The sequence below is a fragment of the Bemisia tabaci genome, chromosome 8 (assembly GCF_918797505.1).
Source record: "Bemisia tabaci chromosome 8, PGI_BMITA_v3".
Classification (NCBI taxonomy): domain Eukaryota; kingdom Metazoa; phylum Arthropoda; class Insecta; order Hemiptera; family Aleyrodidae; genus Bemisia; species Bemisia tabaci.
In genome coordinates this window covers 35118479-35136264 of record NC_092800.1, presented here as the reverse complement: position 1 = coordinate 35136264, position 17786 = coordinate 35118479, and the positions used below count along the sequence as shown (strand labels likewise).

At 37.4% G+C, this 17786-nt stretch overlaps 2 protein-coding genes across 3 annotated transcripts in view; both read right to left on the bottom strand.

Moving 5' to 3' along the window:
• RalGPS (Ral GEF with PH domain and SH3 binding motif) overlaps positions 1–8786 on the bottom strand; it is a 113290-nt gene extending 104504 nt beyond the window's left edge. The window contains exon 1 of one of the 2 annotated variants that reach the window (XM_019041155.2): positions 8042–8786. The gene's annotated coding sequence lies outside the window, so the exon portion shown is untranslated. The remainder of the gene's footprint in view (positions 1–8041) is intronic. The other variant, XM_072303471.1, reaches the window with a different exon arrangement.
• A 1199-nt stretch (positions 8787–9985) lies between these two features.
• The window catches only part of LOC109030227 (uncharacterized), a 110006-nt gene continuing 102205 nt past the window's right edge, over positions 9986–17786 (bottom strand). The window contains exons 7-8 of the mRNA XM_019041078.2: positions 15011–15110; positions 9986–13817 (exon numbers count right to left, since the gene is read on the bottom strand). Of these exons, the coding sequence (XP_018896623.2) occupies positions 13701–13817; positions 15011–15110 (217 nt within the window). The 3' untranslated portion in view covers positions 9986–13700. The remainder of the gene's footprint in view (positions 13818–15010; positions 15111–17786) is intronic.

The following is a 17786-nucleotide window of genomic DNA, read 5'->3' as shown; positions in this document are numbered from 1 at the left end:
GGTAAAAATTGGAGATAAGCGCTGCGTTTCAAAATACCATAGGAATTCTCATAGCCGGCTAAAGAAGGCAACAGAAAATCATATATCTGGCTGTAGAATGCGGAGAAAATCATATGGCCGGGCTATACGAAGCGATAAAAAATTATACAGGCGGGCTATAGTTCCTATAGTCGGGCTTTACACTTTATCGCCTGGCTGTTGCTTTTTCGCCATCGATTATAAAAGGCTATAGGAAATTGTGTAGAAATTCGTGTGCTTTGTAAATCCTTAAGTTTGTACGGAATCACCTTAATATTCACAAAACACACATTATATTTTCCTTTACTACATATTTTTTTTCATCAATTAAAATGAGAATAATCCATACAGAGTGTGCAAACATTTCAAAGTTATGAGTTGAAAAACGCTGACTCCCTGAGCTTAAATATCAGAGCCTAACACAAAGCGGAGTGGCGGTGCACTGGCGCCTTCAAACCTAACAGGGATACTTCACGCATTGCGCAATGCGTGAAGTTTCCTTGTTAGGTTTGAAGGCCCCAATGCGCGTTTCGCGCTGGCTGCCCGCCCGCCGCGTCGCGCCGCAGCGTACCACAGCGCTTGAAGCAACTATTTCACACCAGAGGCATTGAACAGTATCATACAAAATTGCAGGCGCTCCAACATGTTAGGAATGGTAGGCATTCATCAAAAATACGGAGCTTTCTCGCAAAATAAATCAAGATACTACGGCCCAAAAAGAGAGCGGTAGTCCAAAAATTCACTAAGTCCTAGTATCCGTAATTAGTAACGTTTAGCATACACTTTATCGCCAGGCTGTCGCTTAGGTCGCCAGTGGCTATAAAGGCTATAAGAAATTGTGTTGCCGGCTATAGAAGCTATTGGAAATCTTACAGCCGGCCGTAAGTCTATGGTATTTTGGGACACAGATTCTACAAATTGTGGTTGACAAGGGTGTTTTTTTAAAGGTGAATTTGAACATTTTCCGGACTCCTAACATCCTTCTTCTGATCTGGAGGGGAGGAACGTCTGGGGGACCACCCCCGCCCCCCACGAGAGCGCCTACTTTTAGGGGCGCCGCACCTTAAGTTTAGCCTAGGGCGCTAAAAATGTAAATCCGGCCCTGTCATAACCGAGGTGGATGACGTCAAAAACCCCGACTTTTCAAGGGGCGATATCTCGGTTAGTATTTAACGTAGAAAACTGCTGACGAGACAGATCTTATTATTTTTAAATAATCTACAAAAATCAAGTATCAAAACACGATTCTGAGACCAGCGCAACCAGAGAGCGCAACTGACCCATCCATTGGACTACGTTTTGCGATTAGGATTTACAATTTCTGGCTCACAATCAGTTTAGAAACAACATATGTACAATACGTTTTCGTATCCAAGTAAGTTTTTTTAAAAATGAGCTAGAAATTGTAGTTCCTGATTGCAAAATGTAGTCCAATTAAATTAGAGAGATCTTATAATTTTTAAATAATCTACAAGAATCAAGTGTCAAAACACGCACTGGAAAAAAAAAAAAAAAAAAAAAAAAAAACCACACACACACTGGATCTAGAGTCCAGACTCTTAAAAACATCGACGAGAAAAAATACTCTTGATCAATCGGATTTTTGCTTAAATCAAGAACCAAGCCTCTTAATTTGAGCGGATTTCCTTTTGATTTAAGCAAAAATCTGATTGAATGAAGAGTATTTTTTCTTGTCAATGTTTTCAAGCATCTGGACTCTAGATCCAATGTGGTTTTTTTTCCAGTGCGATTTTGTTACGGCGCAACTGAGCCTACTGAGTCTCCGCATGCTTTTCCACGTTTTTCCCACCTTTTCTCGAACTTGCGCCCTGGCACTGACCTCACCTGACCAACGATGACCACCCGTGCTGCGGACACCAAGCTCATCGGCCACTCAGCGATGACTCATATCATGAAAGTATCCAATTCTAACAGGGACATTGAAAATGTCACGGAATATGGAGACTCCTCGATGCAGGCCCGATCAAATTTCACGTTCCGTCGCGACGCGAACATTATAAACGCGCGACCGCGCGATGGCGGAACGGGTTTGATGCCCCGCCTGGACCAGTTTATCGACGAGACGAATATTTACTCAACGCAATGAATCAGCGGACAAACAATGAGCCGTTTACATGCCGACAAGAGTGCGTCCATGACTCATGCGGCGCGGAGAGGTGGCGGATGTCTGAGAAAGTATTATTGGAGTGAGCGGCGGCAGCGCAAAACTGCATGAGTATTTACAGCCGGCTCGTAAAAGTGCCTGACAGTGAACTCGACATGACTTCCAGGATAGCTTCAGCCAGAGATTAAAGTTCAGAAAATCTTTGTACACTTGCTGACGCCTACATGGGAGGCAAATAAAGAGAATTTGTGCTAGGCCTTGTCTCCATCGGACGTTTTCACGGGATTTTTCTCAGGGGAAAATCCCAATTTCCAGAGGACCTGTATACAGAAAAATATTGTCATCGGCTGTACTCGAATCGGGCCCGGGGTGGAAGGTCATCACTGGTAGCAACACGAATTGGGTCCGGGGTGATCAATGCTCTAATATGAATTGGATCCATAATCTGCGCGATGAGCGATTCGATTCGGCTCACTGTGATCTCAATCATTTTACTACAGAAAAAGTGTGCCACTCTCTGATTGGTCGGCTATCATGGAGCTCCAAAATTGGTCCAATGTAAACAAACCCCGGTCCCTCGACTCCTAGTTTGGCCCAATGTAAATACCCTAAAAATGTCAAGGAAAAATGTCAAGCAGTATTCTCTTGAAGAAATAAAAAGGCGAGAATATCCGAACACCGAGATCGAAATCTATGATTTGATGGTTCGATCATCTAAATGTAAAGCAGCAGGTACAATTGAACATCCTACTGCAAAATGCAAGTCGGAACTACAATTGGACCACAAATTCTTCTACTCTACAAACTACAAATTCTGACACAAAACACACTTCTAAACTACAAATTCTGATTCATTTTAGGAACAGCATAAGTACCATCAGTTTCCCCATGCACATGATTCTTTTCACGGATGAGCAAGAAATGATAGTTCCTAATTGCAAAATGTAGTCCAATTTCTGGCTCATTCTTAAGAACTCTAATGTAAATCAGGAAACTAATGGTGCATAAGTACGTTGTTTCTAAACTGAGCCAGAAATCATAGTTCGGAATCGCAAAATGTAGTCCTATTCTCCGGTAAAAAAACAGATCAAGTGACGGACAGTTCAATTTTCGTGGATACAAGAGCATTATTCCTGTCATAATGGACGCAGCAACTCGTCTGTTTCGACAGATGTATTATGTTTTGGCGGGCTACGACTAAGAGTTGCAACTGTAGAAACATGATTTCATGCCACGCGCAGCAGACCCAATGAAAGTCGAGAAAAATATGAGGAAAAATCCGACGACGCACAGTGGATCGAGCCAATTAGAGAGGTCGGACATGAAATTATTTACTAAAACTGTAAATTTCGATATTTATTTCGTCACAATTTAAATTAAAAGGGGTGACTAGAGAGGGAAATTTCACGAGGAAACCAATGGAACCGCTTTCAGAACCTCAAAATTTTGTATTAACGGAGTTATAAGCGTTTAAAGTTTCCAAACTTTGTCCGACTCCCCCTATCGATTCGGTCCCGTGTGCGACGCTCAGGATAAAAAGGAATAAGAGAGAGAAGGAAATTTAAATAATTTTTCCCATCAATTCACCGATCGCGGGCACGTCATCTGAATTTCAGATCAGTAGCACTGCACTGCCGTGCTAAAGAAAAATGCAGTATAAACATTCGAGCGTTGCCAAATTTCCTTCGATAAATGTTTATTTTTGAGGAAAATTAATGAATATTTTCCTTGATATTTTCAGACACTCTGGATCAAAATACAGACAAAATTAAATGAGAAATTGGCAGAAAAATATTCAAAAATTTTCCCGAAAATTATTGATTTGCCAAGGAAAATTTGGCAACGTCTGAAGGCTCATACGGCGTTTTTCCTTAGCACGGCAGTGTAGTTGGAAAGTAGATGGAGTGAACGGATCGGGAAACAGTTTTCCTCGAGAGAGCGAAGAAAAGTCAGAATGGACGTATTTCTATCAAACAAAACTATCTGCATTATGACGTGAGCCCTGTTATGCATATATCCTTATGGGTCTCAGGGCTCAAGTCTTAATGAACATAGTTCCGTTTGACAAAAATACGTCCAAATGAGAAAACCCGGAGCGGAAACGGATATGCGCTGACTGGGTTGGCAGAAAAAACGCTCGAGAGAGCTCAATTGTTGGACTTGAGAGGCTCGCTGCCGTGCTAAGGAGGAACGCCGTATGAACATTCGAGAGTTGCCAAATTTCCCGGATAATACATGTATTTATGAAGAGAGTTTTGCATAGTTTTCCTTGAAATTTTCAGATATTTTAAATTTTATTGTGAACTAAATTCTCAGAAAAGTTGGAGGAAAAATATTCGAAATTTTCCCAGTAAATTCGTTTTGTATTCAAGGAGATATGGCAACGCCGGAATGCTCATACGGCGTTTTTCCTGAGTACGGCAGTACTGCTCACAGCTTGAGAGGCCGGTGTTGTGGCGACAGCTTGATAGAAAAGGGCGCTGACCGACACGAATCGCGGACGGTCGCGATGCACTCCGGAGAATATTTGAATTCTTGGTGCTTGAGTATTTACGATTAAAAACAAGTCGGATTCTTTCAGATACCTACCGACTTTTTTTTAATACCAATAAAAAAATTTTAAGGGGTTAAAGTCGAGGATCAAAGGAAAAACGCAAGAAGAGGTCCTCACTTTTGAAATTGACCGGTGGGAAATGTGGAAAATTTACGAGGAAAATGTGGGAAACCAAGGGACGGCTGCGAGAAGACGAGGGAAACCAGGAGTGCAGAATGTACATAAGTGTACGCTTTGACCAACAAAACGCAAATTTTCCCCACACGCTATGACACAGCGCGGTCAAAGTAATTTTGTCAAAAAATCAGCGCTCTCGAAGTAAATTCGACATAAGTTAAGCGCGATTGAAGTAATTTCAACAAAAATCAGTGCGATTGAAGTAAATTTGAAAAAAATCAGTGCGATTGGAGTAAATCTGACAAAAAATCAATGCTGTCGAAGTAATCTTAACAATTACTTATCACCGGAAATTAATCTGGGTGGTGCCACCGAGAATTGCTCACAGTTCACTCATTGTATTTATGTCGAGACAGAAGCCAAGTACCTATATTTTATGTCGCCACTCCACACTGGTGCCATCTGAATGCATGCAGTGACATACTGAGTGGTGGTGATTCAGAGCTGGTTAGATATTGGATTTGTCTTGACGTGTGATGAGCAATCACTAAATTGGCATAGACACTCAGGGTGGAGCGTTTTTTGGGTTTTTTTTATTTTGAAAATGGACATAGCACAGTAGTTGTGAAATGGTCTAAAAGTAACGCCTGAATTTTTCTGAATTTTTTCGTCAACGTTTAGGCCTCCGGATTGACGTTGACGTCAAAATTAGCGGAAAATCCGGGTTTTTTGACGATAACTTGGCAACAATGGCAAATACGACAAAAATGCATAGAATCAGAGTTGTTGGAAATTAAATTTCCAACAAATCACTTTTCTTATCGTTTTTTCTGTAAGTGCAACCGTTTTAGTGTAAAATTCGAAAACCCGTATTTTTCCGGAAATTTGGCACAAATTCTCGTTCAGGTCCGGGAGAAATACGGTAGAAATACGGGAGAAAGAGGGCTAACTCGGAACAAATTGCGTGCGTGATAGACTTTTCCTACAAGAATTCATCGGGTTGGCTTGAATAACACAAAACATATAAAAATGTTTTCCACGGCTCCACCGCGGAACACCCCTTAAAATTCCTAAAATTCAAAAAGGCGGCCGTGTTTAGATTATCAAGCATCAAGGTACTTTAAAATGTGCATCGCGGTGTAAGAGGTGTCCGTTTTCTATGTCTTTTTAGTCATAAATTTCAAATATAGTGTTAAAAAAAGCCCCTGGTCAAACGGGGTACATCAAATCCAGGATGGCGGCCAACTTTGAACGGCGGGAGGTACCTTATAAAGTTTGATTAGTGTATTACATTTTAAATTGAAAGTAAGGTAACGATCTCTGGATAATATTGGTTTATCATTTTGATTAGAGGTTCAAAATTAAATTGTCTTTTTTAAGACCTCATCTATGATCCGATGAATGGCACCTGGTCAGGAGGCGTAAAACTGGCAATCCAGGCCGAATCCGCAGGTTACTAGGGTTTAAGATGCCGCAATGTTTGCGGTGAATTTAGATAATTTTGTTCGTAAATTTTAAATTTACAACAGAAAATGCCCCAAATCGTGCGGGGTCTCCCGATTATGGGATAAGTGGATGACTTCTAAATGTGAAGGACAGCACAGAAATTTCAAAGTGTGATAGTAAAAAATCATTGAAATAAATCTAACAGTTTTCTTAAATGTTCACAATTAATATTACTCCTCAATAAGAGCTGAAATCGAGGATGGTGACTATCTCCATATGAAGAATCAATAAAATGACACTACAAAATAAATGTACAATTCAAAGAGAGACTGCTGAATAAGCGATATTTACATGCAATTGAGTTACCTAATTCTAAAAGAAAAAGAATGAAAAATTAAAACATTGATGATTCATACCACCGCTAGAACGAACTATCGGGGGGAATGTGAGGGCATATGGGACAAACATACTTCCTGCCGTTCAAAGTTGGCGCCGTCCTGGATTTGATGCACCCGTTTGACCAGGGGCTTTTTTTAACACTATATTTGAAATTTATGACTAAAAAGACATAGGAAACGACACCTCATACCACACGAGATGCACATTTTAAGTACCTTGATGCTTGATAATCTAAACACGGCCGCCTTTTTGAATTTTAGGAATTTTAAGGGGTGTTCCGCGGTGGAGCCGTGGAAAAAATTTTGTATGTTTTGTGTTATTCAAGCCAACCCGATGATGGTATTCTTGTAGGAAAAGTCTATCACGCACGCAATTTGTTCCGAGTTAGCCCTCTTTCTCCCGTATTTCTACCGTATTTCTCCCGGACTGAACGAGAATTTGTGCCAAATTTCCGGAAAAATACGGGTTTTCGAATTTTACACTAAACGGTTGCACTTACAGAAAAAACGATAAGAAAGTGATTTGTTGGAAATTTAATTTCCAACAACTCTGATTCTATGCATTTTTGTCGTATTTGCCATTGTTGCCAAGTTATCGTCAAAAAACCCGGATTTTCCGCTAAATTTGACGTCAACGTCAATCCGGGAGCCTAAACGTTGACGAAAAATTCAGAAAAATTCAGGCGTTACTTTTTGACCCATTTCACAACTACTGTGCTATGTCCATTTTCAAAATAAAAAAAAAGCCCAAAAACGCTCCACCCTAATAGACACTCAGTTCGTCTGGTTTGTCTACAGGTTTCAAGACTATTGCTCTGCAATGCCACTGGTCATGTAAGCATAATTTTCAAGATCCAAAAACTAGTTTATGATTCAGTTCTGGCAGAGACAAATATCTTCCGAATTAGGGCATCGTGAAATTGCATTTTTAAAAAAAAATGTAGTAAAATGAGTATTGAACCGTGTTGCAAATGCTAAAAAATGTCTCTTAGAAGGTAGTCCTGACTATAGAGACATGATGCTATTGTGCTATACAAACATTCCCGATGATGAGCCAACCAAAATAGAAAGTCATGAATTACAAGAGACACGAAAGGGGATTTTAACCTCAAAATGGACTGGTTTCGAAGGGTGTCCATTTCAGGGCCACTGGCTGACCAAATCACTCTGTTGGTAGGGCCAGGAAACTAGAACGATGTAAAATTCAATGAATTACCTAAATTATGAACAATTTAAGCATTACAAGGCATACATGTTGGGCTGGCATGTAAAACATAAATGTCTTGTGGGGGGTAGCTACCCTCACCTGGGGCGCAAAAATGCCGCAGATCAGAGCAGGATCTCAGAGCTTACGAGTATCACATCAAATACGTGCAGACTTACCAAAATTTAACTGATGTGACTGCCAATCCAGGAATCAACGCCTTCAGAACATAACTCCTTGAATTGTACACTATCGACGATGCACTAGAAGACCGAAACAAGCCTCCCAGTCGACTTGAGACTGAAGAAGCAGTATACAACAATTTGTTTAACACATCAAATTTTGAACGTCGATTTCACAGCACAGTATCACTGAATCCGCGAAAGTTTTCACTTATGGCAGGGCATCCGAACGAAAACATTGATTGATTGATAAGCGAAACGCGCACCGAGTCTTCGAGCAACGGACGAGATCACGAGCTCGTGGTCCAAAAATTGCTCTCACTAATTTTGCACTGAAATTTTGCACGTCGATCTCACGGCAAAGTACCACTGAGACTGAACCCGCGGAAGATTTCACTTGAAGCAGGGCACTCGAACAAAAACATTGATTGATAAGCGAATGCACGCAACGGACGCGATCACAACAAGCTCGCGGTTCAAAACTTGCTCTCACTAAATCTTTAGACTAACCTATTTCTTTTCACCTGAAAACCAGCTTCTATTACTATAATTATCAGGGACCTTTGCTTCTCCCGGGCGTGGATTTTCGTCATACATTCTCCGAGAAATATCTGTTTGTTTATGACATAATTATAAATTAACCTCTCAAATCAATGTCCAAACAAAACACAAGCACGAGAAGAGATAAGAGACGCGCGAGGAACAAGCGAGCGAGGGAATCTCTGAGAAGACTGCCATGCGATTCGTCAACCCGCAGCCAGCGTTTGGTACTCCTGCAACCTGATTGGTTCAACGATATCGCAGCTGGCGCGCTTGAAAGCTCATATTTTGATCATGGTCTGCTACCTAGCGGTGAATATTGAAAGTAATATTCATGGCGGCAAATTCAATTTTGCGGACTTGAAATACTTGCGCGCAAAACCACCTCGCTTAAAAGTTTGGTATGTATTCTAAAAACTCTAAAAGCCATATCTCTTCTCTATTTTTGCGAATGAATAAAATTGTGATTATGATCTTAGATAATTTATGTAGCAATCTCTCTCAGATATATACATTTTTCTGCGTAGAAATTGTCTCTAAATGTTTGCTGGTTTGGTAATAATTGTCCTATTAAATAAAAGAAGGAATGGATTGAATTTTTGCATAGGGCTCTACTAGGACGTTCAAGATTTTCACGGCCTGTTCAATTTTGCATGTATAGATTGATGAAAAATCTATTGGCCATTTGAATTAAGTTTTTGAGTAATATGAAGAAAATAATTTGTGTTTTCCTTAAAAAAGTTCTCTCAATTTACTGACCATTTTGAAATGTTGCAATGTACTTATAGGTGCACCTTCATACCTAAAAACAATGTTTTCAATTATGATTGATCTATTCATATTCGATGTGATATATCATTGGCTTTAGTAAAAAATGTGTATCTCTGATTGCAATGTTGCAAGTCTTGCTTAGTTGCTTGAATATCATGTTTTAAAAATAAAGTTAAGTGCATATGGTAGTTTTTTTTTTTTTTTTAAAAAAAAAGTTTTGTGGCTTTTTTGTTTTAAGATTGTAGTTTTCCGAAATAGTTCCCTGAAAATTTGATAGAGATAAAAGAAATGATCCAGAAAAAGAAAGATCATCCTTTTGAGAAAAAAATTAAACATGATTGGACAGTTTTAAACTTTAGTGGTGGAGATGCACATGTTTCACCTTTGGCTCTCAAGAAGTGATGTAATGCAAGTGGGAATGGACTTGTGCTTTAGCTACGTTATTCAGTGTTTTCAGTGCAAGTATTTTTGACAATAATTTTTTGCTCTTTCAAGCATCTTTTTAATAGCTCACTTGACCTCACTTACACTTAACATCCTTCTTGTTCTTCATTTTTACTCTTTATTTCTTTTTTCCTTTGTTCATTGAGGAAATATGACTTTTGCAACCAAAATAAAATAAGAACCAAGTTCTGAAAGGAAGTTCCATCAAAGTTTTATTTCAACTAAAAAGAGTGATAAAAAAATAAAATAAAATAAAATTAATGATGAGAAGAAGAAATTTTGCAAACATTATCACCTCTTCATCACGGAAAATTACATGACCAAATCGTAAGCAAATTAGGGAGATACCAAGTATGTAGGTGATATACATACCTTATGCAGTATAATGTATATGACTAGAATATTTATGTAACAAAAATGAACAAGAACCCCAGAATGTTCAAGTCACTTGAGTAAATTATACTTCGATTTTGAAAGGAATGTATTTTCTACGTATCTTTTGAAAGGGAGATAAGGATCTGGATGGGTTTCAACACATGTATCAAAAAACAAAGGAACCAGATCACTCTCAAAAAAAATTAGGTACGTTTACAATTAAATTTTCACAAAATTGATTGCTTCTTGCGTTCAAGTCAAGAACTTGAAGCAGAAACAAAAAAACGTGTTATTATTTTGAAATTATTAGATTCTACAACATCATCCAAAAGACACGATAAATTTGAGAGAATGGTCAGGATACTTCCTTGGGATGATACAAAAATTGAAAAGTGAAAGTTGAACCTTTCAAAAAAATATTATTTTTACAGAAATAACGAATCACCATGTTAAGAAACAATCAGTGAAACCCAGCCATGAATGATCCTGTTAAAATTTATTATTCAAGACTCTTCAAGGAGGAGCTTTTACTTAGTTGAAACTTCAGATTCCAAGGGGAATTTTTTTCTCTTTTTTTAAAATATTTTTATTGATTAAAATTTGAATAATTAAATTTATGAGTGATCATTTTTAGATTATTCATTAGTTATGTATCTTAACAGGTCATGAATATATCAATAAATAAATAATAAACCTAAATTTTGGAGACTCTTAATTTACAACTCTACCGATACAACAACCAATAATTTTCTTAAAATAGATAGGTACTCCTTTTCACGAACAGCAAGTTAAACTATGGAAACAGTGATAACTTTATCATATATAGTTGGTTTATTTTATTTATAAACACAATTGAGAATACTTGGTAGAATAAAAGAATAAAATTTAGTTAGCACCGATAAAAAAAGACGGGTAATAACTAGAGAGAGTTTCTGATTTTCAAGACAGGGCAATTATTCTTGGAGACATGGTGCATCGGAACATCTTCTTCAAGGAATGCCTTGTTTTTTTCCACGAATTCAGGAGGAATGACTCTGGAGAGACCATATACAATACTAAAATTTCATAACTTATAACAGTAATCTATAACATTTATGGCTGAAAACCTGATGAATTGAAAATTTTAAAAACATTTTGAATTTTTAGAAAGAAATATTTATCTAACAATAAAATTAACTGCAATTTACTGTCTTTAGACACTTACTTAAAACCTACATTTGTGTTTTGGTGTTTCCTTTTTTTCTTCGAAGTTTTGGGAAAAATCTGTTCTTTAATCTTCGACTTTATAGGTATTCTTTAGTTTCTATGAAAGACAACACAGAAAAGGGAAAGTTTTTGAGTAAAAAGTTTCAACTCCATTGTAGGTTGCTGAATGATAATTGGTATGAGGTTGTATTTTAGAAGGATCTTACGGCCATCTCAAGACATTTTTCCCTCTTAATCTATAATATTAGAATACACCAAAAATAATGTGTCAATTAAAGCTTTGCTCCTTTCAATCATTAACTTTCTATGGAAAGTATGAAGGTCTTGTAAGTAAAAAAAAGTATAGTAATTGGACGGCTTTCACCAAAATAAACTTACTTACTACTTGTAGAACCTGCCGCCAATTGTAGGGAACGTAGAAAGTCAAGGAAGGAAAAGATGGAGAGGGACTTTAAAGTTAGTATTGGAATGAAATAAAAATCACATTAGTTGTTAAAAATTCTTTCACCATTATTCTAATATTACAAAATTATGAAAATCACTCTACGTAAGAATTGGTCAATTCAGTGAGGAGTCATTCTCAGTAGTTGCATTGTTGTGAAATGAAATCATTGCATTCAATTAGGGAACGAGACATCATTTGAAAGAGGAGGAACTAAAGTGGACATTGTAGTGCTTATAATGCACGTTCTCAAATAGCTCCCTTCACAGATGTATCTCTACCATTTTATGATGTCCTATTAAAAATAGATAAGTACTTACCTACTAAGAAATAACATTTACCCACTTTCACAGCTCTCTCCTTAAACATTTCACACTTGGTGAAATTAAACAAATTAAAAATGAGATGTAAAATTTGATGTCTTCGATAAGAACAAGTGCCTGTGAAGTCCATTCCCTTGCAATTAGTGTAGAACTTTTTACAAAGAACAAAGTATTCTGACCCGCAATCTGCATACAGTTTGAGTATTAATCTTTTGACATCAGTGAATATTCATGATCTATAATGAGAATGAGTGAAGGGGATAGTGGAAGTAATATACCTAGTGCAACAAATGAATTAGCAGAATTAAGAGGGAAGTTGTTTTTATTCTGGCAACTGAATATAATTTATCATTCGGTTAGCAATTACTTTAATTAGGTATGTTAGATTTTTCAAGAAAAACATCTTTATCCTTTCCTTCAATTATTTAAACATCATTAATAATTCTATAAGATAAGTTAGTACCTTAAATGATAATGAGACCATATTTAGAACAAAAGTTTTGGAAGAATAAGCAGGTAGGTAGGTATATGATTAAATTAAATCGTATTTTAAATATATTGAAAGAGATCCAATAATTTTATGTTTTTTAATTGACTTTTAACAGGTTTATTAAACTTGGAGAGGCTACATAATTGTCTGAAACACCTTCATCATTTTGTTGGTAATGTTGGTATGCAATTATGCTGGAGGAGTGGGTATCTTTTTAATAATACATAATTAGGTTTTTTTTTTTTTTATTAGAAATACGTAGGAAAGGTTTTGGAGACATATAACATTGTTACAATCTATTGGGCAAAAGTTCTTCACACCCATTTCCCATGGAAAGTTAGTTCCATCCACAATTGAATCAGCTCGTATGAAAACATCTGATAATTAAGTTTTAAATTTGCCTGGGCGATTTCATGGTAATAATTTTACAGAGAAAATTGGTTTGAGACGTTAGAAATGTAGGATAATTTTATCTAAAGTCCCCCAAATATAATTAGATGTTTACTTAGGAGATCAATCTCATTAATCCGTGCCGTGGGGCGAGACAATTAAACCACTGCAATTCTGAAGCATTGTTGGGCATCGGATGTTTTTGCATTTCCCTTGAGCATCTTCAATTAACTTTTCTTCAATAATAAATCCAATGTGAGGTAGGTAAACTTTCAATTCAACTAAGCCATACTTTTTGTTTTCAGAATTCCTCCCCTAATAATTTGATATCCATCTCATAAAATTATGTACCCCATTTCCTTAGGTACTTCTAATGGGATGATTTATATCCCATACCCACAAACAGGGTGCAAAACATTTGGGGCTGATATTACAAAAGGTAAATTCGATTACATTGTAATAAAAAAATTATGCTGATCTGATTCCAGTTGGTCCAGGTGAACGGAATATTGACCGGTGAGTAAGAATTCAAAATACCAATACCTATTGAAATTTTCATGCATGAGACGTGTAGATAGAATAGTGGCTGCATGTTAATAATTCTACAAGATCTAACGTGTTTGAATAAGAGATGTTATGCATTCAAGGTAATATTGACAATCTTTAGAGATGGATCTACTCGTTGGGGGCCTGTTTTGTTTCGTCTATTTTGATTGATGCCTCCTCGGGTTTTGGGAGATCAGTAATCGGCTCGTCGTTGAACAAGGGATTCTTCACCTCCATTTCACCAGCCTGCAACATAAAATAAATTAATTATTGATGACGATTATAAATTTTTTAAAACATTTTAAACTATAGAAATTGCATGACAGTGTGCCTCTCAGTCTATTAAAAGTTGGAGGTACATAATTCATGCTCTAAAAATCGTTCTTGCTTGCAGTCCACGTGGGTAAAAAGTCTGAAGGTGCGTAAACTTATTTGCCGTGAACTCTACATGGAGATCCTTTTCAAATTGTTGACAATTCTGCCTAAATAACGCCAAAAGTCTGTCTTCGGATGGATGAAAGCATAAAATAATTTGCCCTCAGAAAACTGCAATTTGAAGTTGTTACTTCAGGTGACTTCAGAATTACAGTAGAAATTACTGTAAAGCTGTCAAGACAAAGCAAGCTGTGTGGCGGTGTGGTCGCAATGAAATGGACAACAAATGCGGGCCCGCGCGCCCGCGTGTTACCAGTATCGCAAACCAAGATAGAGCGCCTTCAACGTCTTGCACATGCAACACGCACATCCACAGACCACGAATAGTTGCATCCAACTCCTGGCCTCCCAAAGTTGAAGGAGGGACATGGGCATTATTCTCGACTCAAACAAGAGAGTTAATTTGAATTTTGGCATATCGATGGCTAAAGTCTACGTCTACGTGTCTCCATTGCAACGTTTTACTATTCCTAATCGTGTTTCATTTATTAAAAAGGAAGTAATTAAAATATTCCTTTGAAATTTTCTGTTAATATATTTAAATGAGTATAGAAAATTTACAGGAAATTTATAGAAAAAATGTTCACCGGTTTTCTTCAAAAAAAAAGAAGGAAAAAGAAGGAGGAGAAGAAAAAAAAGGAGACAAATAAGAATAAGGAGAAGCATGATTGGAGACTTGCAACGTCCTAATCGGAGATATGATGTTTCGATCAATTTAAAGAGATCTAGAGAACAACTGTTGCAAGCCAAAAAATTACTGCTGAAAAGTTATGAATAAAAAAATTTTGTGTGGACCTTCGCTCCGAGCAACCGGTAATTCCAAAATTTTTGTCGAGCTTGCGTCCCAAGTTGGAAAAAGTATACTATTTTGAAGACTGCTGTGAGTTTTCTATCCAAACTTTCCGCAATTTTCCGCACCAACATTGAAGGTTACGTATGCAAAAAAAAAATAATAAAATTCATGAAAAAAATCATTAAAATAATACTCGTACAAAAATACTGACCACAGCAAGTCCTGGACACTCATAGACGGTGTAATCGCCTTCTTCGTCGCTCTCTGCTTCTGATACAGAGCCCCGTCTCGCTTCATTGCATGATCGCCCACTGAAAAGATAATTAAAGGTTTAAAAATAAGGACAAATATTATAGTGCATTGTTCAGGAGGGTACGGATTCGATCGACATGAATCGATCGACACCGATTCGATCAACAAATTATTAAAAAACCAATGTCGATTCGATCGAAATACAAGAACGGAGTCGATCGGCGTGAATCAATCGACACCGATTCGATCGACAGTTAATTGAGAAAAAACCCGTGTCGACCCGATCGACATTAATCGATCAAAAAATGAAAACGTGAATTGATCGACGTGAATCAATAGACACCGAGTCGATCGACAAACGTGAATCGATCGACAAACCCGGGAGTGATCGACAAGCCCGTGAATCGGTCAAATTTTCGAATGGGTGTGGATTGATTCGCATGTCAATCGATTCACGTTTTCATTTTTCGATCGATTCGTGTCGATCGAATCCATACCCTCCCATTGTTCATCGGTCCTTCCATAATTACAACTATAGGAAGGATATGTATCGTTCTTGTCATTACAATTACAATATTCTACATGCAGTCTTGATCCTGTTCCTTGCGACTTTTTTTGTATAAAATTTAAAAATCCGGCACTGATAAAATATTCTCCTGGGACGACAGTGCCAAAGAAGCTGACTCAATAACAGAACTGGAAAACACTTCGTTTACGTGAGAAAAAATTTGCCCGACGTTGAAAACGCTTCGTCACCGACGTTATAGACGGAGGCCACGTTAAAAAGTAATACATTATTTGAGAGGTAATTTAATGTGCTTTTTAATTTTGTATCAAATCTGTCACCGTCGTGTAATAAATATTTAGAAGCGTGTGTTGCTTTCAGTTCAACCTGAAAGCAACAATTATATTGCTCATATGAATTGGTGCTAACAAGGTTGAATACCCTTTCTATTTATTAGGACAGACACTATCTCTCTTTTTTTTTACTTTAAGTTTAATTTTAAACTGAGCATTTAAAATCAGGCCCACGGTTCGCAACCATTACGTCTAAGTTAAGGGCGCTACAAACTGTAAACACCCGCACGCCTCACCCCTGGGATAAGGGAAAGCAGCAAATGCACTCATTTCGCCTTCAATTAACGAGGATACCAGGAAGCACCCACGTGCCGGAATAATTGCATCTTTCGCCTGCGCCCGTATTTGCCTCTAATGAGACGAAAATGAGCATTTAAGGTCGCTCATTACGTCACCCCACCGACGTAAGGGCGTACCTCAATTTCCAAGTGAGCCGTGTTTTACATATAAATCCATGCTCTCTGGGGCTCATGCGGAATTTGAGGTACGCCCTTACGTCAGAGAAGCGACGATTAATGACGGTTCACATTACCGAAGGGGGAATCTGTGCCTCCGGAGGGCAGAGATGTGCAATGAAATTTTAAGGGATGAAATTTCTGTTTACTGAAAACAATTTCGTAAAATTTCATGAAATTTTCGGGAGCTGATGTTACTCGCGACGAGGAACTGGGAATCCGACATAAGACTTTGAAGATTAACTCGTGATCATTTGTATTTTATTTTTCTATTCATTTTTTTTCTTCAAGATGTCAAGATTGAGTTTTAACTGCACACAAGCGTTTCAGGACTGCCTCTCAGTATATTATAAGAGTATCAAAATATTGAATGAAATTCCACTCATGCAGGTATTCATTTTAATAAATTGTGATTAACCATTTTGTGAAAATTTAGATCGTTGGTGAAGGGGAACCACGCAGAATCGTCGCCAAATGTCGGTATTTTCAAAAGCTCCTCGGCAGTTTTGGTAAGAACAAGAAATGAATAAAAAATCACACCCTAGACGGGATTACTCAAAACGACTTTTTTAATTTCTTCGAAAGTTTCTTTAGACTATTTGATATATAGCACAAGCACTTCCTGTATTTAAAAGAGATCTCTGTATATTATACTCTATATCACAAGTCAGAAAATGCACGCATCGACACTCGTCTGCGTATTGCGATCGATTTTATTGCTAAGTCAGAGTAAAAAAATTTACATAAAATTGAAGAGGAAAATAAAAACAAATTCTTCTATCTAAGAAAACATAAAGTTAAAGAGGAAGGTAAAATAAACAAAAAAAAATATTATCGCGATGCAGTCGGGCTGTTTGAGAGGAGAATGCAAATTCCCTCTCAATCCTCTGTGCGATAGGTAGATACAGAGAATACAACTATTACCACTCCTGAGTAGCCGCTTTTGCCTATCCTCTCAGTTGAAGGCAAATCTAGTGGCTTCCGCGGACAGTAAAACAGGTAAGTAGCTTACGCTCAACAGTTTCCATTTCCTATCATTATACATTTGCAAGTTCATCGATGGTGAAACGAGAATACACACCCTCAATTTGCGACGTTGCAAATTTCCTGCAACTTTCATTTTCATGCTAACAAATCAGCCGTTATTCATGGCAATTTGCAGGACTTTTTTTCGACTGTATCTAAAATTATTTACCAATAATATTTGTTTTGCTTTTAAGGTGATACGATGGAAGTCATATTTTGTGTCAAAACGACTTGCGATATATCGCATCGATCGGTTCCATTTTTTTAGCCACTCGTCATTTTTTTTTCGAATTTTGAGATCGCAATTATGTTATCAGGAGACTAAAGAATTCACTTAACCAATTTTGACAAACAAATTCAACTATTTAATAAAGGCGTGGTTTTTTTAGATGAAAA